This window comes from Manis javanica, chromosome 8 (assembly GCF_040802235.1).
Source record: "Manis javanica isolate MJ-LG chromosome 8, MJ_LKY, whole genome shotgun sequence".
NCBI lineage: Eukaryota > Metazoa > Chordata > Mammalia > Pholidota > Manidae > Manis > Manis javanica.
Genome location: NC_133163.1, coordinates 74,699,938 through 74,720,569, shown reverse-complemented (window position 1 = coordinate 74,720,569; position 20,632 = coordinate 74,699,938). Strand labels below are relative to the sequence as shown.

The 20,632-nt window shown below is 52.2% G+C and overlaps 3 protein-coding genes across 10 annotated transcripts in view; 2 read left to right on the top strand and 1 right to left on the bottom strand.

The window, feature by feature from the left end:
• The window catches only part of MMP14 (matrix metallopeptidase 14), a 9,717-nt gene extending 7,262 nt beyond the window's left edge, over window positions 1-2,455 (top strand). For both annotated transcript variants that reach the window (XM_017665162.3, XM_073211527.1), the window contains exons 9-10: window positions 157-272; window positions 610-2,455. In XM_017665162.3, coding sequence (XP_017520651.1) covers window positions 157-272; window positions 610-941 — 448 coding nt within the window. In that variant the 3' untranslated portion in view covers window positions 942-2,455. The remainder of the gene's footprint in view (window positions 1-156; window positions 273-609) is intronic.
• Window positions 1-15,403, bottom strand: part of LOC108400007 (uncharacterized) — a 27,880-nt gene extending 12,477 nt beyond the window's left edge. For 4 of the 5 annotated variants that reach the window (XM_037017541.2, XM_037017542.2, XM_037017543.2 and 1 more), the window contains exon 1: window positions 14,666-15,403. In XM_037017541.2, coding sequence (XP_036873436.1) covers window positions 14,666-15,403 — 738 coding nt within the window. Of the gene's footprint in view, window positions 1-517; window positions 661-14,665 lie in introns of those variants that run through there. The other variant, XR_012120606.1, reaches the window with a different exon arrangement.
• On the top strand, window positions 15,224-20,632 carry LRP10 (LDL receptor related protein 10). 3 transcript variants are annotated; one of them, XM_017665170.3, is made up of 7 exons: window positions 15,224-15,423; window positions 15,823-15,867; window positions 16,365-16,500; window positions 17,623-17,813; window positions 17,931-18,948; window positions 19,291-19,420; window positions 19,552-20,632. In XM_017665170.3, the coding sequence occupies exons 1-7, from the start codon at window positions 15,390-15,392 to the stop codon at window positions 20,134-20,136; spliced, it is 2,139 nt and encodes a 712-aa protein (XP_017520659.1). In that variant the 5' UTR covers window positions 15,224-15,389; the 3' UTR covers window positions 20,137-20,632. The 3 variants fall into 3 exon arrangements, with proteins under 3 accessions (XP_017520659.1, XP_036873435.1, XP_017520660.1); XM_037017540.2 differs by having other exon boundaries at window positions 15,260-15,423; window positions 15,823-15,863; XM_017665171.3 differs by lacking the exon at window positions 15,823-15,867 and adding an exon at window positions 15,633-15,766 and having other exon boundaries at window positions 15,283-15,423.

The following is a 20,632-nucleotide window of genomic DNA, read 5'->3' as shown; positions in this document are numbered from 1 at the left end:
CCCCCACCTTCCGCCACTTTCAGCTGCAGGCCCTCATTACTCAAAAACCCCTGTCCACAGCCACTCTTTGTTCACTGGTGAATTCAGTCCTGGGTTCCGCTACCCTCTGAGGACGTACGGGGATCCAAACACCTCCTTTCACCTCCCTTCCCACAGGTACTACCGTTTCAATGAGGAGCTCAGGGCAGTGGACAGCGAGTACCCCAAAAACATCAAGGTCTGGGAAGGAATACCAGAGTCTCCTAGAGGGTCATTCATGGGCAGCGATGAAGGTGAGGGGCGAGGGAGGCGTCCCTGAGGGGAGGATGGGCACAGGGAGCTCAGGGAGTGCGGGACAGGAACTGGAGAGTATCATGTGGAAAACCATGCTGATGAGGACAGGAGCCTGGGCCAGGTGCCAGGCACTGAGCTGAGGTCTTCCCATGCAGCAGGCCCCCTAGGCCCCACCACTCTCTAGCCTGCCACTAAAATCACCTTGTTTGGCAGCTGAGGAAGCATTCTCACACACACAACTCACAGATTGTCCTTCTGCTCTTGCCTTCGGGTCTTCTCCGGATCGCTGCCCCCACCTCTCCATCTCTCTTGCCACCTTCTCGCTGACCCCTGCAGTCTTCACTTACTTCTACAAGGGGAACAAATACTGGAAATTCAACAACCAGAAGCTGAAAGTAGAGCCGGGCTACCCCAAGTCAGCCCTTCGGGACTGGATGGGCTGCCCATCAGGTGGCCGGCCAGACGAGGGGCCCGAGGAGAAGACAGAGGTGATCATCATCGAGGTGGATGAGGAGGGCGGCGGGGCAGTGAGCACAGCCGCTATTGTGCTCCCCCTGCTGCTCTTACTCCTGGTGCTGGCCGTAGGCCTTGCGGTCGTTTTCTTCCGACGCCACGGGACCCCCAAGCGACTGCTGTATTGCCAGCGCTCCCTGCTGGACAAGGTCTGACCCCCACTGCCGCCCACCCATCCTACCACAAGGACTTTGCCTCTGAAGGCCAGGGGCAGCAGGTGGTAGTGGGTGGGCTGCTCTCACCCATGCCTGTTCCCTCCCAAACCCCCCACCTCCTCTCTTCTCTGTCCATGACTGACCCCTCCTGCCCTCAATTCTGGCATTGCTTCTTACCTAGATGGGTCCCCTGGGGGCTAGGCAGGGGCCACCCTTTCCAGCCCCTGCCCCTCAGGGGCTCCTGTAGCTTGGTGTGTGTCCAGCCCCATCTGAATGTGTTGGCTCTGCACTTGAAAGCAGGACCCTCAGACCTCGCTGGTAAAGGTCAAATGGGGTCATCTGCTCCATTTCCATTCCCAGACATACCTTTAACCTCTGAACTCTGACCTCAGGAGGCTCTGGGCACTCCAGCCCCGCAAGCCCCCAGGTATACCCAATTGGCAGCCTCCCACCACTCTTTCTGGCTAAAAGGAATCTAATCTTGTGGGGAGAGACTGAGAGGCGTGAGAGGGTGGGGCTGCACAGCCGCCCTAAGACCTTGGGAGGCAGTCTCAGATTGAGTCTGTCCTCTCCACAAACATCTGCTTTTGTCCCACCTGCTCCCAAGAACTTCCTTAGAAGGAGCCTGAGCCACTAAGGACTAAACTGGGGCTGCAGAAACAGGCTGACAGCCCTACCCTCCTGAATGTTAGCTTTGGGTAGGGTTGTCAAGGTTGGAATTGCTGAGACCAGGGGTTCAGCTATGTGGTGGGGTGGGGCCACAGGGAGAGACCAGTCCAGAGCCTAGGGAGTGAGCCTGAAGGCCTCAGAGAAAAGAACCTTGCTCAGATGCAGACAGCTGGGCCCTCCCATCCACCCCCACCTTCCGCCACTTTCAGCTGCAGGCCCTCATTACTCAAAAACCCCTGTCCACAGCCACTCTTTGTTCACTGGTGAATTCAGTCCTGGGTTCCGCTACCCTCTGAGGACGTACGGGGATCCAAACACCTCCTTTCACCTCCCTTCCCACAGGTACTACCGTTTCAATGAGGAGCTCAGGGCAGTGGACAGCTAGTACCCCAAAAACATCAAGGTCTGGGAAGGAATACCAGAGTCTCCTAGAGGGTCATTCAGAGGGACCCAGGGACAGAGCAGTCAGAAGGGACAGTGAAGGACCAAAGGCTAACCAGGGAGGCGTGGCAGGAGTGGACAGCTGGTGGAGGAGCTCTCAGGAAGAACCCGAGAAAGACACACCTGCTCCTCTGTGGTGCCCTTCCTCTGACCAGACAGCATGGGAGGAGGGTGAGAAGTACAGACAAAGGAGCAGAGATAGCACACACCTGGGGTCTGGTGAATTAGGACCCTAACTGAGAGTGGCCATCTAGTCAGAGAGCCAACTAGCCTGCCTCAGCCAATGCAGTGAGGGGCAGGTGCCTGGGCTTCTCAGCCAGATTGGCCGCTCACTCTCCAATGCCCCCACCTCTCAGGCCATCCTCCCAGCATCCTGTCCCCCTCTCCCCCACCCAGCCCACCCATTTGAAGTCTCCTTCAGCCACTAGAGGTGGTCATGGTACCAGGGACTTGGGAAAGTGAGAGATCCTGAGGGTGAGAGAAGAGGGATGTTGGGGTGGGGGGTTTGGGGGATGGGAGAAATGGGGTGAACGGTGCTGGCAGTCCAGCTAAATTTGTCTTGTTTGGGTTTTTTTGTTTTGTTTAATGTATATTTTTATTATAATTATTATATATGAATTCCCTTCAAATCGTTCCTTTTTGTTAACAAGGGGCATGGGGGGGTGGGGGGCAGAGGCATTGGACCCCAGGAACCTGCAGGGCGGGGCTGGGTCAGTACCCTCTAAGGACATTGTTTACCTTGTTCAACCTTCCCACAAAGAATAAACTGTGTCTCACGTTCTTTGTGTGGCTGCAGTTCTCTTGAGGTCTAGTGGGATGTGACTATGATGGGAATGGGAAGCAGGAGAGTAAGTTCATGAGCAGTGTTGTCTTGCCAACGGGTTTCAGCCCCGGGCAAGTTCACTATGGATTCAATGAGACCAAGGAATGACAATGGAACATTCTTGGGGTGAAGAGGTTTATACCCAACTTTTCCATGGTGTCAGGTCAAGCACTAGAACCCCATCCACTCAGAGTAAGTCTGCATGCAGCAAGCCGGTCTCTGCCTCTGGGCCTCTCCAGCAGCCATCTCAGTCTCTGTCCTCGGCACTGCCACCACCCCAGTCTCTGCTTTCCTGCAGCCATGCCACTGTTGCCCAGAGCACTGGGCAGAACTCTTATAGAGCCAATAACAACGTATTGCCCACGTGTGTAGTGAGCAAGCCAACCAGGGCCAAGTGAGAATCCTGACCATAGGAACCCTCACTTTATCTATACTCCACCCCTCCAGGATTCTTGCCTCTCAAATTTATGTGCCCTCAATCTTCTGCAATGGTTCCTGTGCGAGGAAGCTAGAACACTAACCAAATTCCATAATAATATAATACAATATACAAGTAACAAGTTTCAACAAATGATAGCAACCCTCAAGCCTGAGGAGATCCTTTGCCACCAAGTGGTCATCCTGGCTGTATTCAAACCAGTTTTACTCAAGTGAGTTAACCAAGAGAACCATGGGTGGGCCTTAAACAATACCCACCTTCTCCAGCCTCCAGCAGAAAGTCTTACAGACACACAGGCCTATCTTGTTGCTTTGTCTCTGGCTTCTGCTTCGTCTTCAGTGGCCAGAACCACTGCTCCAGTCTCAATTGTTGCCACAGCTCCAGTAAGAGTCTATTTGACTTTCCATCCAATTTCTGTCTACTCCTGCCTTTATCAAATCAACCCACATCTGTGTCCTTGGAACCTTCACGGGGCCCTTTAAATTATTCCTTTGAATGGCAGATCTTACTTCCTTTTGTGCTTTCATTGCTTGAGCCTAAGGATAGAAGCAGAGCATAGAGAGCTCCACAACCTGGGGAGGGGTCTGCACCTCTCCTGGAGGGATCTTTGGTTGCCGAATCTTTTCCTTCGGCCTTTCCATCAGCTTTCAACCAGGTGGAGTTTCAATGAAGGAGGAGCTGATGCCTCAGGCACTGGCAGGGCCTCCACCTCCCTCCTGTTTGTCAAACCTCCACCCCATTTCTGGGGCTGACAGCTCTACTACATCCTTCACCTGCCCCACAGCACCTGGCAGCCTATGTGTGCTCTTGTGCTGCTTCTCGTGCCACTGATTCTCAATGCCGCTGCTCCTTCTCGTGCTGCTTCCTCTTGGGTTACCATGACATCCATTACCATTTCCACAGCACCTTGTAGTGATGCCATTTTAGCCACCAACAAATTTCTTAGTTCCTAAGTGGCACCTGTCAGCTCATTGTGCTGCCTCTTGTGCTTCCTGAAGGAGGGCGTCTTTCTCCCTTACAGCCTTTCTCAATATTGTGAGAAGAAAACTCCCCACCATTCCCACAGCCTCACGGCACTCTGTTTCTCTAAGGAATTCCCTATTTTGCTGAGGGCTAACTTCACTACTTCAGGTGTTGCCGCCACCCCTTCCCAGTCTTGGAGTGGGGCCCAGTCCTCTTGGAGGCAAGCCACATCGGACCACACATCCACTGGGGGACACTCAAATGTCTCCCCATCCATAGGGGCAGCCCGCTGAAACACTCCTCCCATGAGGGCAGTCTGTTCTTTTCCTTGGTCAACAATGAATCCTGCCAACTATGCCACTTATCTTGCCAATGGGTTTCAGCCCTGGGCAAGTTCACTATGGATTCAATGAGACCAAGGGATGACAGTGAACATTCTTGTGGGTGAAAGGGTTTATACCCAACTTTATTTCCATGGTGGCAGGGCAAGCACTAGAACCCCATCCACTCACAGCAAGTCTGCATGCAGCAAGCTGGTCTCTGCCCCTGGGCCTCTCTGCATCCACAACCATCTCAGTCACTGTCCTTGGCACTACCACCACTCCAGTCTCTGCTTTCCTGCAGCTGTGCAGCCATGCCACCATGTCACCCAGAGCACTGGGCAGAGCTCTTTATATAGAGTCAATAGCAATGTATTGCCCACACGTGTGTAGTGAGCCAGCTGACCAGGGCCAAGTGAAAATCTTGGCCATAGGAACTTTCACTTTATCCACAAGCGTTTTCCATGATGTGGGGTTCTGGGATTTTTCATAAAGAAATATGTTTATTTTTGGTGGACAAAAGGGTTTCAGGGCCGTTTTGTTGGGGAGGAGGGTATACTCCATGGGGGCAGCAGGATGGTTCCACAGAGGCCAGGCACAGTCTCCCAACCTGACCTAAGAGGCTATCTGAGGCCCGAAGGCCAAAGAGCTGCAAAGGCAAGAGGAAGTGGTCAAGCTGAAGCAGCTTGGAAAATCTTCCGAAATTGCATTACCCAGGTCGTGTGATCTGGCCACAGACCCTCAGTTTCCTCAGGCCTCTGCCTGCTGGGGGAAATTCCCAAATCATATCCAGCCTCAGGCTTGGTGGCAGGCCCTTTACACCAGCCCTCATGATCAGCTTCTTCCAGGCCTGGGGCAGGTCAGAGCGGAAAGAAAAGGGCTGTCCCTTAGCCAATTAGGAGCAGCCTACTTCCAGCCAAACAGGGATCTCACCCCAACTCCCAGGAAAGGCAGGTTGGTCAGATTGGAGGGTCAGAATAAGATGGCATTGTTTCCTCTCTCCTTAGAAACTGCTGCCCCAGACAGGGTTCCTAGGCTGTTGACCCACCCTTCCTCCAAAACCAGCCTGGAAGGAGGAATCGCTCAATTGCTGAGTCAGCTCAGCTTGAGGGGAGCGACCCTGCTTCTACCCCGCCTCCTTGCCTTCCTGCTTCAGCCCAGCCCTTCCCGGGCTTCAGCCCAGGCCCCCTCCACAGCCTGTGTCCAAGAGCCCTGGCCCCACCTAGGTCAGTCTTTCTCTCCAGCTGCTATTCAGGACTGGTTGGTTATAATTGCTTTGGCAGAAGGGGTACCCCACCTTCCTGCCAGCCAGAAAACCTGACCCTATGCCTGCTGGCCTCCTGCACCTGGCCTCCTGCTCCTCTCCTGCCAACTGCTGTTTGACAGCCTGTATGTCTCAGTAGAGTTGGACACTACCCTCCCTCCACCCTCATCAGAGGGGATGGGGACCCTGAGGAACTGTCACAGAGAAGTCAGGGGCGTCTGGGGGTAGTACGCCCACGCATGTTGCAAGGAGCTCAAAGATGAGCTCACGGCCCCTTTGAGTTTTTGTGGCCCACATTTGGAGGCAATTACAGATGTTCTCCAGTGGGAGTTCTGCAAAACACAGCTGGAGCCAGTGGCGGAGCCTGAAGAGGGGGGACTGCCAGAGGGAAGAGGAGAGGGAGCTTAGGGCTCCCGCGGCTGGAGTGCGGTTTCTCCATCACGAGGAAATTGTTTGGCCCTGATTCTGGAATCACAAGATACTCTCTGAAGCCAACGGGGAAAAATGGGAATGGAGGACCAGAGACAAAGGGGGGAAGAGGTGGAAGAGGCTTCACAAGCAAAGAGAATTTCAGGGTGAGGCTGCAAGGTCCCGTGCTTCTGACGTGCCCGGGGCCTGAGGGATCCAGCCCAATGAGGCTGCCTGGCCGCCCTGGGAGATGCCTCCATGATGGGCTGGGTCAGGTTGGGTGAAGAGGGAGCAGAGGGCCTGGTGGCTGCTGAGAGACCTGTGAACACTGCTTTCACTGGCCCTACCCCACTTTGTCCATTGGGCCTGACCCAGTTTTTCTGGTTCCAAGTTCCTTTATTCGAAAGCAGCACATGTGAGTTAGAGCAGCCGGGAGGGAGCCAAGGGGAATCTGTAAAGAGGTTTGAGCAGAACCCAGGGAAGCGGGCTCTAAGGAGACTGCACTGGGTGGAAGCACTGAGGAGCAGTGGCTCTGCCCACTGCTGCACCCCACGTTTGGAGAGGGGAGCCATGCGCTCTGTTGTCATCACTCCCCTTCTCTGGGGCTCCTGCCACCAGCTGGGCCCAGGCCTCCAACACTGGTAAGGCTGCCTTTCAGGCCTTGGGTCAGCAGTGTGGGGAGGGAAGAGCTAAGAGGAGACGGATCTTAGAACCTCAGAGGATCTCCGGAGGAGAGAGGATACACACACACGCTCAGCCAGCTCTGCCAATCCTCCACTTTCCCTCCCCTGGGGCCGCTTCTCCCAACCTGTCAGGTTTCCCAGTTCTCTCTTTCTCCTCTGTATTACCAGTTCCCTTTCCAGATAAGACACCAACAGTTGCTAGTTGCTGGGGTCCTCACTACACCCAATGCCATAGGCACTAATATTGCCCCCATTTTACAGATTTGGAAACTGAGGCCCAGATAAGACTTGCTAAAGGCCACAGCTCATTAGTCTAAAGTTAAAACCCAGGTCCATCTGATTTTTTTTCTGTACAGATTCTGACCATGTCTCTTGTGTGTCTCTTCCAGGGCGCATGTAGCTGGGTGTCTGCATGGAGCAGGTGAGGGAGATAGGGGATTTTTCGGCATGCATGTGCTTGCCTATTATGCCTATTATGCCTATCATGCCTGTGGCAGCACCAGCATGGAGACAGGCATGCAGGGGGACAAGGGCTTTTCTCAGAGATTTCCCTTTGCCAGTAGGCACCCCCCTTCTTGGGACGGGAACAGCTGTTCTAAGGTAAGGAAGAAAGCAGCAGGACTCAGAAGGCAGAGGGACTGAGTGCAACAATGGCAGCTGCTAGGGGAGGGATGGAGGTGGTGAATGGCTAAGGCAAGGGCTTAGTGGGGCAGGCAAGGCTTTCCAGGGGTGGTTCCCATTCCCTAAGGCCCCAAGGAAACCCTAGTCAAGGCTGCTCTGTCCTGCAGTCCCTGTATCCACTTCCTAGCCATCCCCCATATCTGAGTTCATTTCCTTTAGGAGCCCAATTCCTGCATACCTAGTCAGCAGGTTTCTGCCTTCATCCTCCAGACAGTCTTGGGAGACTGGGGAGACCCAGAGGCAGCCTTCAAGGGGGCTGGGCAGCCAGGTCCTGGAAAGGAGGCAGGCCTGACTGGCCAGAAGCCACCTTCCAATGAGCTCACACACATACTTTCCACCCTGGCCCAGGGCCAACGGCTGAGTGCCTTCCAGGCCAGCCTTCGCCAGCCAGGCCCAACCCCCTCTGTCCTCCCCTGTCCCTCACCAGTCCTGGACCCGAGGGTTCCACAACAGGATCCAGTACCCCAGGCCACAGCTATCACCACACCCCAAAGGAACAGCTTCCTCTGCCTCCTTGCTAAGGACAGGTGGCCCAGGCTCCCTTATTCCTCCAATGGGCCCTTCTCCGCTTACAGGAGGAAGAGACTAGCTTCCTGACTCAAAAACCCACACCTGGGTAGGGAGAGACAGTAGAGGGGACAGAAGAGGTGTCCACAATGTAGTGAATTAGTGGAAGGACTTCCTTTGAGAGCCTGAAGTAGCTCACTGACTCAGGGACCAGGCCAGGTCTGAGAGCTGCCTCACCATGGGTCACATCCTGCTCACTCACTTGATTTCCCCCTAGGGGCACTTCCCTGATTTGGGGCAGGATGGGGTCTGGGTGGGGCAAGGCCAGACTGACCACAGGGTAGGGGAAAGACGGGTGCCTCCAAAGGCATAGTGAATTCACACATATCTGACAGGCTTCAGCTCATTTTGATCCAGCCTGTGGTCAGAGACGTCACCCTTCACCCAGCTTCCAGAGACATATAGCATCAGACCAGAAAGCAAAATCAACTCCCAAAAATATTCCCCTTGGCCACTCAGTGCCTGGCTGTGTTAGGCGCATAGCGACCCTAACCAAATATCCTGGATCCAATAATATGTTCCTGAGGTTCTGTGTATAATCAGTATACTCAGACAGGATAGACAATTCATCCCACTTTGGAATCCAAAAATATGGCTATTGCAAGTAGATCACACAGCTGGCCACTGTCCTCCAAGGCATTAACGGTATAGCTCTGTCAAGGCATGACGATGATTCGTAATACTGACTCCATCACAGTCACTGAAGGAGCACATTCTGTCTTCACTTCCTTTATGAAAGAGTAGGCTTAGTGCTAGGCACACAGGAGTCCTTTAAAAGTTCATTGAATTGCCAGTGAGAGCTGTGGTATACACAAGTAAGCAGCTATAGTTGTGTATATCTAAGTATCATATACATATGTACATAAGTATTGTATATGTATAAGTATTCTGTATGTGTGTGTGTATATATATATATATATATATATATATATACACACATATATATGGTAAAAAGTCATTGAGCTGTATACTAATGCTTAGTATATCTTATGAATTTTACTATATATTTCACCTCTATCTTTAAAAGATCAAAAAAATGGAAAAAAAAAAGATAGAGGTTAAGAGGTTCATAACTCCAGAACAACTGCTTGCTCCCTACAGGCCTCCTCCTTCTGTGACAATTGTCCCCCACAGCCCGCCGTTAATCTGGAAGTGGTTGGTATTGGATTGTGTTGGCCCAGCTCTTCTGGAAATACCAACCCTCCATACTGCACCCCCAGCCCAGCCTTTACCTGGACCCTGATTGGGGGTGCCCCACAGGGAGGTCTCTCTTCCCTATACCCCTCTAAGCTCCATGCCAGTTCTCCCCAAAGTCTCTCCTCTTGGCCTTCAGAGGTCTCCACCCCATGCCTGCACAAAACTGCATATAAATTCTGGGTGGAGAAAAACTGGAGAAGAGGCCCTGAGAAACACCAACCCTACTCTCTCCCGCTGGCCGCCACCCACTCTGTAGCAGAGGCAGCTGGGCAGGGTTTGCAGGATGGTAGCACCCCCTTGTGCTGGCCATTGGCACTGCAAACCAGCCCCTAAGAACTGAGGGCAGGGACAAAGCGAGCCCCCTAGAGCCACGAATACCACCAGCCTGTCCCTTCTCTCTTTCCACTTTCATGTTTCCACCCAGGACACCTGTACTTAAAAGGGTGGGACTATGGGCGCAACAGGATGACAAGCCTTAGTCTTCCAGCTGCAGAGAGGGAAAAAGTCCGTTTCCGTCGGCTGTCCCTGTGCGGGGGTTGGTGGGCAGCCTTCAAATAACTCTGGGAAGGAAGAGAGAGTGAGGAGGATGTAGGACAAAGGGCTCGCTGGAGGAAGAAAGGGAGGCCCTTCAGCTCCCACTCCTCAGAGTGCCTCGGAGTTGCCACACTGCCCCCCTGTGGATGCCTCAGACATTGATCGCTCCAGGATACTTGCCCCTGAGATCCAGGGGTGGGGAGTGGGATCCAGGTGGGTCTGCACTTCTGGACCTCAGGATGCTATGCCAGAACTCCCTCTGGCTCATGCAAGCGGGCTTCTGTGACTCCTTTATCTAAGAGTGGGACATTCCTGCACCACTTCTCTGAGGCCTTTGGAGATCACACCCAACCCTCTTGGTGGGGGCCTCTAACCTGCAACCATCCTCCTAATTTCATCCTCACCCAGTGGCCAGGAGAATCCTTTAGCCCAGTCTCACATTTAAAAGGTTCTTACATTTTGTAGTTAAAAAAAAATTCCTGTAGGTATTTTGTGAATATCATTATATTATTGTTTGGTTTGTGCTGAGTTTTCAATTGTTAACTGTAAACATTTAAGATACACCAAGTATTTTCAAAACCATCTTGGTGTATTTAGTTTTGTAATACACCAGACAGTCCCAAAATGGACATGGTTGGGGGTGCTCTCAAACCTCCAAGGGGTTTCCCAAATCCCGTGTCTCACTCTTTCCAAAGCAGAAGGAAACTTGCTCCCATAACCATATGGTAGGGTCTTCAATCCCCACTCCCTTCACACATAGGTTTCCCCATACTGGAAGCTCTCTCCTGGATACTACTGCAGTCTTGAACGATTTTCCCCTTTTCTTTCAAGTCAAGGTTTTCCAAAAACTGTCTGCATTCCTTCACCAGTCATTTCTTTTTAACCCAACTTCCACATCTCTGTCCCAACACAGAAATTTACTGAAACCTCTTCTTAAAAGGCCCTAGTTACCGCTTTCTTCTGACCTTAGGCCTTTGCTCTGCTTTCACTTTCTTTGGCCTCATACTACCATCTAACACAACTTGTTTCCAGAATCTCCTTTGCCTTTGTCTTCCAGGAAGTTAAGCCATCCTGAAGTCCACAAGTGAGACTTGTCACCAAGCCTGACCATGCCCTTAGTTTCTGTACCTCAAGTAGGGAGGTTGGTTTTCTTTATTTGCTGTTAATTCCAGTTTCTGCCCTTCAGACTGCACGGAATAAACAAATTCTTGTCTCACACTACAGTTCTTCAAATATTTGGATTTAGTTTTCATATATTCAATACCTCACTAGGTTAAGCATTTCTGTAGGCAAAAAGCCTTTGTAATTCCATAAACAGCTTATCATATGACATGGCCTAGAGACCCCTCACTATTCCTATCACCTTCCTTTAGATTAACTCAATTTGTCAATCTTTTAAAACCCACCTTCCAGTATGCAGGATCAGACAGTGGTCGAGAACAAGGGCTCTGGGGTTACACAATCCAGGTTTGAATACAGTCTTTATGTCTTACTAGTTGGATGGCCCTTAACAAGTTGTGTAACTTCCCTGAACTTCAGTTTCCTCATCTTTAAAATGGGGCTAATAATTCAAAGGGTAATTGGGTGGATTAAAAGGTATAATCTATGTTATGTGTATGATTGTCAGTCACTCATTGATTCATTCATTCAACAAAATACATGAGTGTCTACTTTGTGCCATATATTTTTTTGGCCCGGGAAATACACCAGTAAACAAACAGATTTCTGACCCCATGAAACTTACATTCTTACTAGAGGAGCAGGCAGTAAACATGATGATGAGTAAAATACATAGTATGTTAGATAGTGATAAGAATTTTCCAAATTTTTAAGTTCTGCATCCTTTTTCATTAATATTAATACCTTTAAATCATTTCTCGCCTCCTGCACTTTACTATGAGCATTTAAGAGACACCAGATTGCTTCTTCAACACTTTGCTTAGAAATTTCCTCAGCCAAATATCCAATTTCATTGCTCACAAATTCTACCTTAAACCAAACACTAGGACACAAACACAATTCTACCAAGCTCTTCGCCACTTTCTATCAAGAATCTCCTTTTCTTTTCCTCATCTAAGACCTCGTCAGAATGGCCTGTATGGTTCATATTTCTACCAGCATTCTGTTCACTATCACTTGGGTATTCTCCAGGAGGCCTGAGGTATCTCGACAGCTTCCCTCTCTTCAGTGCCCTTACCAGAATCGCTCTTAAGTCTGGTCCCAGCAATGTCAGCTGTCTCCATCAGGCACCGCCAAACTCTTCCAGTGTCTACCTAGTTCTAAAGCCACTCTAGCTTTTTTAGGTTTTGTTACAGTAGCACTGCCACTTTTCCATACCAGGTATCTGTCTTAGTCCATTTGGGCTGCTATAACAAAACACCACCAACTGGGCAGCTTGTAAACAACAGAAATTTATTGCTCACAGCTCTGGAGGCTGAGAAGCCCAAGATCAAGGTGCCAGCCTGGTCACCTTCTGGTATGTGCCATCCTCCTTGTTCACAGCCAGCACCTCATGTCCTGCATGGCAGAAAGGGCGAGAGATCTCTCTGAAGCCTCTTTTTTAAGGCTCTAGTCCCCATCTGAGGGCTCTAACTTATGACCTAAGCATCTCCCAAAAGCCGACCTCCTAATACTACCATCTTAGGGGTTGGGAAATCAACATACAAATTTGGAGGGAATACAGCCATTCAGACAGCACCTTGGATTCTGCACATGCTAGTAGTTTAATCTTGAGCAAATTATCTGACCTATCTATGACTCAGTATCCTCAATTATCAAAGGAGGACAAAAATAACACCTACTTCCTAGAGGTGTGGTGAAGATTAAATAAGATAATATATGTGAAGTGCTTAGAATAGTGCCTAGCATATGGTGGGTACTCTATGTATTCTGTAAGTTAGCTATTATCATTTTGAAAACCAAACATCTGCTCATTTTCCACTATTTTTCTTAATTCCTCAAAGATTTCCAAGAACATCTCTACAGGCCTATTCCTAAATGAACTTGATCTAGGACATATAGGGCTAGACACTTAAACACACTAAACTTACTAAAGCTTAAACTTGTTAAAAGCACATAGGCCCTCTTTAATTTCTTCCTATCCTTTTTTGGCTTGAATTCACTCTTAAGTATTAACCCCAGTGTCTAGCACAGTGCCTTGCACTTGAAAGACACTCTATTAAATATTTACAGAGCAAAAGTTTCTTCTACCCTGGTGCAGTTTCTTTCTGATGATCATGATGACTGCTTCCCAACAGCCTAGATCTTGGTTTTATTTTTTGCAAGTTTCAGTTTATGCAGCATCCCAGACCATGGGCTCTCCTCCTCCTCCTCTTTCCCCCACCCCTAACTCTTCCCGTCTCATCACCCCCTTTCTGCTTCCTAATTCACCCACTCCCCCACGTGTCCACTCTGCCAGGTACTCCCTATGGCTGTCTCCCTTTTTTTAAAAGGTGCCAGCTTTTCTCTTTCCAACTAGACTGTCAGCTCCTTGAAGCTAAAATGAAGTCTTAAAGAGTTCCAGGCACGCACCAAATACTCAGCATAGAGAACACAGGCAGCACTGAACTAAAACCTCCATGATTATTTTTCGGACTTAATAATTTTTAATTTCTCCAACCACTCTGCCCTGCTTCCCTTTGCTCAACATCTTCCTCCCACATTGAGGGTTCTATTCGCCCCTCATAAATCCCAAGGGCCATAGTACGGAGCACAGAGAGGCCACCACATTGGCGGTCCCTTGGCATGGGACCAAGATTCAAGTGGAAGAAGGGTCTTTTAATGGCCAACGTTATGAATCCAGGCTCTGCTGATGTCTCAGTTTTGAACACAGAAAAATTGATGTCAACAACAAATGTCATGAATAGGAAACTGTTTCATATCATTTGTAGAAAGGAGAGAGCAGTAAGGATTCAAATATATACTCTGTCCAAAGCCAGATGGCCTAGGTTCAAATCCTGTTCTAGCATTATCTAGATCCATGATCTTGGGCAAAATACTTACCCTCTTGGTGCCAGAGTTGCCTCATCTGTAAACTGGAAGGAACGATAGTATCTATCTCACAAGACTGTGGAGAGGATTAAAAGAGCGAATACCTGACAAGTGCTTAGATCTGTGCCTGAAATGTCAGAAAAGCTTAAAAAGCATTTGGTATTGCTATTGTTGATTAATACTACCTGTCAGTGCCACAGGATATTGGTAACACCAAGCCCACATAAACATCTCCTGTGACTAATAATAAAAACTGTTACCAGGTATGGAGTGGACCACTTCTTAGATGTTCAACTTTCACATCTCCCTAAATGTTGACCACATACTTAAGAGGGAGTGCACTATTACTAACGTTTAAAATTGAGAAGCACAGAGAGGTTAAGTAATTGTCTCAAGGTCACATAGTCAGCAAGTGTCCAAGGTATATTTGATTCGTTTATTTACTGAGTTCTTACTGTGTCTCGGCAGGAGAGAAGCCCAGTGGATACAAAGATAAACAGTGTAGGCCCCAACCTCCAGGAAGTTTCAGTTGCGAGAGAAAGGGCGGGGCAGAAAAGACGAGTAAACAAATAGTTCTAACAGCGTGTGGTAATTGCTGTAAGAGAGGCTCACAACAAAAAGTGCCACCGGATCTCAGACACTGAGACAAGAAAAGTACTAAGGACTTAAGGGTACAAAAGAAAGACATGACGGTTACGGGAGAAGTAGTGTCCGGTAACAACCGTGCTACACCGAAAGGACTTACCAAAGCAGAGTTAAACGCGAAGGTTACGCGCCGCGCCAGGACCCAGCTGACAAGTGGCAGGGTTGGAAAGGGGTTAAGGCGAGCGGGTGGGCGGGGCGCGCGCTGATTGGCAGGGGTGGGGCCAAGTTTGTCCTCCGCCCCCTCCCTCCGTCCGGGTTCCTCCAACCCCTGGGCAGGCGGGGGTACCTCCAGGGCGCGGGCCCGGGAGCTGAGCCGAGACGCCAGGCCCCCCTCCCCCGCTCCCCTGCCGCGTTCTGCCGGCTGGACGCGCTGGAGAAGTTGAGCAGCGCCCGGGCCGGCCCCGAGGGCTGACAGTCGGCAAAGTTTGACCCGAAGAGGAAGTGGCCTCAAGCCCCGGCAGGTGGCAGCCAGGCCTGGACAGGGGCCCTCGCGGCCTGCGGGCGGGCTCCCGGCGAGGGCGCGCCCCAGAGCCAGGCCTCGAGCTGACTCCCAGAGCTTCGGGAGCTGGCATCGGGAAGACCGCGCGGCAGCGGCCGGGGAAAACAACTCCGAAGTTGGCGAGAGGCACCGCCCCTGCGCCCCGGCTGCCGCCGCCTCCCCCACCCCAGCCCTGGCATCCAGAGCACCGGTCGAGGAGACCGGGCCATGGAGTCCCCTCGGGGAGGCGGCTCTGGGGAGCCTGAACGCCCGGAGCTGCACCGCCTCCTCACGGAATAGACGGCATAAACTCTGGGACTCTTCCTGCACCTCCAGACCTCTCAGGATGCTGCCGACCATCCTCCTCCTCCTCCTTCTGGGTGAGAAACCGAAACGAGACTACTTACCCAACACCCCGCCCCCAAGGCTGTCACCCAGCCCAGGAGCCCTAGCTCCCTTCCTGCGCGGCCCCTCACCCTACCTGCCCAAGCCCCCCAGCCCCTGCTGCCGTACATGGCGCTGCCCGCCCCAACCGCGGGCAGGCTCCAGCCGCTCCCCTCGGCCCTCATCCTCTCTCTGACTTCTCTAGATCACCGTACCCACCCTACAGGCCGTGCTGCCGCACCTTTCCTGGAGGTCACTCGCCGCAGCCTCCCCAGCTTCACCACCCCTTCCCATAAACTACCCGGAAGTCCCAGATGGCTCCCTTCTTGAGTTGCTCAGGTGAAGAAAACTCAAGGATGACTCACTCTCCTGCCCTTTTCTCCCTCTTCCTCTAGGAGGCGCTCTGGCCCATCCAGACCGGATCATTTTCCCAAATGTGGGTGAGCAGAGGGTGCCCTGAGCCCGGTAGGGAGTGCCGGGCTTGGTAACGAGGGGAGACCCCAGAGGTTTCTCTCTCTTCCCTGAATTCCTCTGGTACCTACCATAGTTTCAGGTGGAGATCATCCACACTACAGATGGAGAATCTGAGACCCAGTGTGAGCCCTTATCTGGTAGTTAGGTACTGTTTTGTTCTTGCCAAATATCCCGAGCCAGATGTAGTCCCGAGAGTCGAGACAGTATTTGCTGTTCTTCCTGGCCTAGTGGCTGGCATAAAGCAGACCTCAAATTGTTTGTGGTGTTGATACTTAAGGTAAAGCTATGATAATGTGGGGAGGAGGGCAAACTGAGGATTTTGACTCCAGAGTGTGTGTGGTTGGAGACTGGGAGTTTCTCTGCTCCTTCTCGAAGAGCCCAGGGCCTTGAACACCTCAAGCCTGAGGAGGAATGGAACAGTAACAGGCTCTTGACCAGTGTCCCTACCTTCCTCTGTTTCCAGCTTGTGAGGATCTCCCAGCAGTGCTGTTGGAAGTGCAGGGTACCTTACAGAGGCCCATAGGAAGGGAAAGCCGCATCTCCCCTGCCAACTGCACCTGGCTCATCCTGGGCAGCAAGGAGCAGACTGTAACAATCAGGTGAGAAGCACAACAAGACACTGTTCCCTTCTCCCTAACCCATGTAGAAGCCTTCAGAGATCACGCTCAGCTCCATGGAATTCCATCCCTGTCAATAGGAAGAAGAGTAGAATTTGATTTGGCCTAGTCTGCACTAAAAGCCTGACTTGTTCCAGGCCAGACATGGTGAATATGGTGCCTCGCAGCTGGGCTTGGGTTGGATGCCTAGCTTGGGTCTTGGTCATCTCGGAAGGACCACAGTCACTCTAGATACAATAGCCCAATAGTCCTTGACCTCCGATGTGGCAGCTCTGAGGAGTCCTTCAATCCATTGCTCATCCTTTTTCGGTATTCAGTTATTCCATAATCAGCTTAGAACCGTCCTCTGCATCCCCAAATCTCTTTAACAGTCCAAGTCTCCCCCAGCTCCTCTGACCTTGAGCCATGAGGTTTGCCATGTTAAGTACCAGCCTATTTGTTCACCCAGTTTACTTCCTGTGAATTTACCCAGAAAAGGGTAGGTGAAAAGAAAAGGGCAATCTGGGGAGAGGCTGCTGGCGGGAGGGATCAGAATGCCATGGTGATCTCAGGTCTCACCACTGGGAGGGGCTGGTGAGTTCTGGTCCCCCAAACTGTGTGGTAATTGCCAGTTAATGCTAGCACTATACATGGGTGACAGTGCTACAGCAACTGGAAAGTGACCCATCTGTTCTTTTTTTTTTAATTCAATTTAATTTTTCATTTATTTTTTTGGTGTCATTAATGTACAATTACATGAGCAACATTATGGTTACTAGACTCCCCCCATTATCAAGTCCCCACCACATACCCCATTACAGTCACTGTCCATCAGTGTAGTAAGATGCTATAGACCCATCTGTTCTTAACACAGTCCCAGAAGACAAGTTGGTTTTTCCAAGGGGCTCTAGCATGTATCCCGTGGTCTCTCGGTGTCACAGTCCTCTGTTAAGACTGTTGCCATTGCTACAAAGGAATTTGGCTGAGTTTTCATTTGGGTATTTATTTGGCTTGTAGATAGGCAGGTGTTTTTGCTTCTCAGGGTAGAGACTGACAGCACTGTGGGAGGAAGAAAACAGCAGTGGTCAAGAGTATCTCATGTTCTGCTTTCCTCCACCTATGTAGGTTCCAAAAACTGCACCTGGCCTGTGGCTCAGAGCGCTTAATCCTGGGCTCCCCACTCCAGCCACAGATCTCCTTGTGTCAGGCCCCTGCCAGCCCTCTGCAGTTGCCTGGAGGCAACGTCACCATCACCTACAGCTATGCTGGGGCCAGAGCACCCATGGGCCAGGGCTTCCTGCTCTCCTACAGCCAAGGTGGGCTGTCCCAAGATGTCCATGGGGCTGTTAGCACAGGCAGTAGAGGCCCCAGGGAGGAGGGGAGCTCCCACCAGCTCTGGTACTTCACAGCCCCTCTCCGCGGTGCCTCTGCAGATTGGCTGATGTGCCTGCAGGAAGAGTTCCAGTGCCTAAACCATCGCTGTGTGTCCTTGGCCCAGCGCTGCGATGGAATCAATGCCTGTGGTGATGGCTCTGATGAGGCAGGTTGTGGCTCAGACCCCTTCCCTGACCTGACCCCAGCCCCTGTCCCCACTCCACCCTGCAATCACACCTTGCAAGACTTCTATGGGATCTTTTCCTCCCCTGGATACTCACATGTGGCCTCAGTCTCCCACCCCCAGTCCTGCCTCTGGCTGCTAGACCCCCATGACAGCCGTCGCCTGGCAGTGCGCTTCACAGCCCTGGACCTGGGCTATGGAGATGCAGTGCATGTGTATGATGGTGCTGAGGCCCCTAAGACCCCCCAGCTGCTACGCAGACTCACCCACTTTAGCAATGGCAAAGCTGTCACCGTGGAGACACTGTCTGGCCAAGCCATAGTGGCCTACCACACAGTTGCTTGGAGCAGTGGTCGGGGCTTCAATGCCACATACCATGTGCGGGGGTACTGCCTGCCTTGGGACCGACCCTGTGGCTTAGGCTCTGGCCTGGGGGCTAGTGAGGGCCTAGGTGAGCGCTGCTACAGTGAGGCACAGCGCTGCGATGGCTCATGGGACTGCGCCGATGGCACAGACGAGGAAGACTGCCCCATCTGCCCACCTGGACATTACCCCTGTGGGGCTGCCAGCACCCCTGGTGCCACAGCCTGCTACCTGCCTGCTGACCGCTGCAACTACCAGACCTTCTGTGCTGATGGAGCAGACGAGAGACGCTGCCGGCACTGTCAGCCTGGTAACTTCCGATGCCGAGACGAAAAGTGTGTATATGAGACATGGGTGTGCGACGGGCAGCCAGACTGTGCCGATGGCAGCGATGAATGGGACTGCTCCTATGCTCTGCCCCGCAAGGTCATCACAGCTGCAGTCATTGGCAGCCTAGTTTGCGGCTTGCTGCTGGTCATCGCCCTGGGCTGCACCTGCAAGCTGTATGCCATTCGGACCCAGGAATACAGGTCAGTGAGAGTGCAGCTGACTGTAGACAAGTGGAGGCCCAGTGTGAGACTGTGACACAAAGCCCCAGGAGACCATGAGAGTGCCCGCATTAGGGACAGGTTCCAGTGACCAGCTTATAGGTTGGCTCCTGGGGTTGTCCAGCTTTAGGGACAGGGGTGCTCCTCTGAGGGAACGACAAGTCCAGATCCTGAAAGCAATCTCAGGGAAGAAGGGGACCTCAGATGACTTTCGGGGAAGTTATAGCTCCAGTTGTCCTGGCCTGGGTGTGGAGGGAAGAAGCCTGCCGAGGCTGTGACAGGCTGCTCAGACCACCTATAACTGACGGCCCACATTCCTTCCAGTATCTTTGCCCCCCTCTCCCGGATGGAGGCCGAGATCATACAACAGCAGGCCCCTCCCTCCTATGGGCAGCTCATTGCCCAGGGTGCCATCCCGCCTGTAGAGGACTTCCCTACAGAGAACCCAAATGATGTAAGTCACCTTCCCCAACCCTAGCACCTCCTGCTCCAGCACTGCTGTGGCCCTGCACTGTGCTCTTCCTCTTCCATGCCTCTGGCCCTCCCCATCCCTTTGACTCTGATGTCGGCCTCCTTCCCTTGCAGAACTCAGTGCTGGGCAACCTGCGTTCTCTGCTGCAGATCTTGCGCCAAGATATGACTCCAGGGGGTGCTTCAGGAGCCCGTCGCCGCCAGCGGGGCCGCTCTGTGCGCCGCCTGGTGCGCCGTCTCCGCCGCTGGGGCCTGCTTCCTCGGGCCAACCCCCCAGCCCCGACCCCTGAGACCAGATCCCAGGTCACACCTTCTGCTGCTCCCCTTGAGGCCCTAGATGACAGCACAGGCCCAGCCTGCGAGGGTGGAGCAGTGGGTGGCCAGGACGGGGAACAGGCACCCCCATTGCCTGTCAAGGCTCCCCTCCCGTCTGCCAGCATGTCTCCAGCCCTTCCTATTGTCCCAGAGACCCTGGGGCCACTGCCCTCAGCATTCGTGGAGCCATCACTGCTGTCTGGAGTGGTGCAGGCCCTGCGAGGCCGCCTTCTGCCCAGCCTTCAGACCCCAGGGCCAACCCGGACCCCAGCTGGACCCACAACAGTCCCATCCCCAGAGGATGAAGATGATGTGTTGCTGGTACCACTGGCTGAGCCAGGGGTCTGGGTGGTCGAAGCAGAGGATGAGCCGCTGCTTGCCTAGGTGACCTGGCTTTCCTGGGGGCTGTAGTCACAGTAACAGCAACCCTTTAGGAAGGTCAGCTTCCCTTCCACCACTACCCTCCCTGGCCCTCCCACTGACTCTCTACCTGCTGTAAAGTTAGATGTCCCTCAGGCAGGGAGAGGGTGCACACAGAGCTCCTCTGCACATGGCCAGAGCCTCTACCTACTAGTACCCTCTCCACCACCACCACCATTTGGGTGGTTGTTTTGAAAAAGTTAAGTTTTTAAAGGATCATAGGCCTGGACACTCCATCCTTGCCAGATCCCCACCCAAGAGAGGCCTTAAGCACCAGAATGCCAACTGGCTGGGGACATCCAGCCCCAAAGGAGAGGATTTGGGCAGGGCCTCAGATTTTGTCAACTGTGATCCTTCCTCAAGGGCTTGCCGATAAAAAGAGCACAACAAATGCATTTTTTCCCATAGCTAGGTCCTTGCCCAAGAAGTCAAGGTTGAAAATAAAGGAATCAGAATGCAA

Coding starts and splice junctions, on each gene's coding strand:
- LRP10 (XM_017665170.3), top strand. CDS start 15,390: ATGCTGCCGACCATCCTCCTCCTCCTCCTTCTGG. Junction 15,868..16,364: donor GATCATTTTCCCAAATGTGG/GTGAGCAGAGGG, acceptor CTCTGTTTCCAG/CTTGTGAGGATCTCCCAGCA. Junction 18,949..19,290: donor ATTCGGACCCAGGAATACAG/GTCAGTGAGAGT, acceptor CATTCCTTCCAG/TATCTTTGCCCCCCTCTCCC.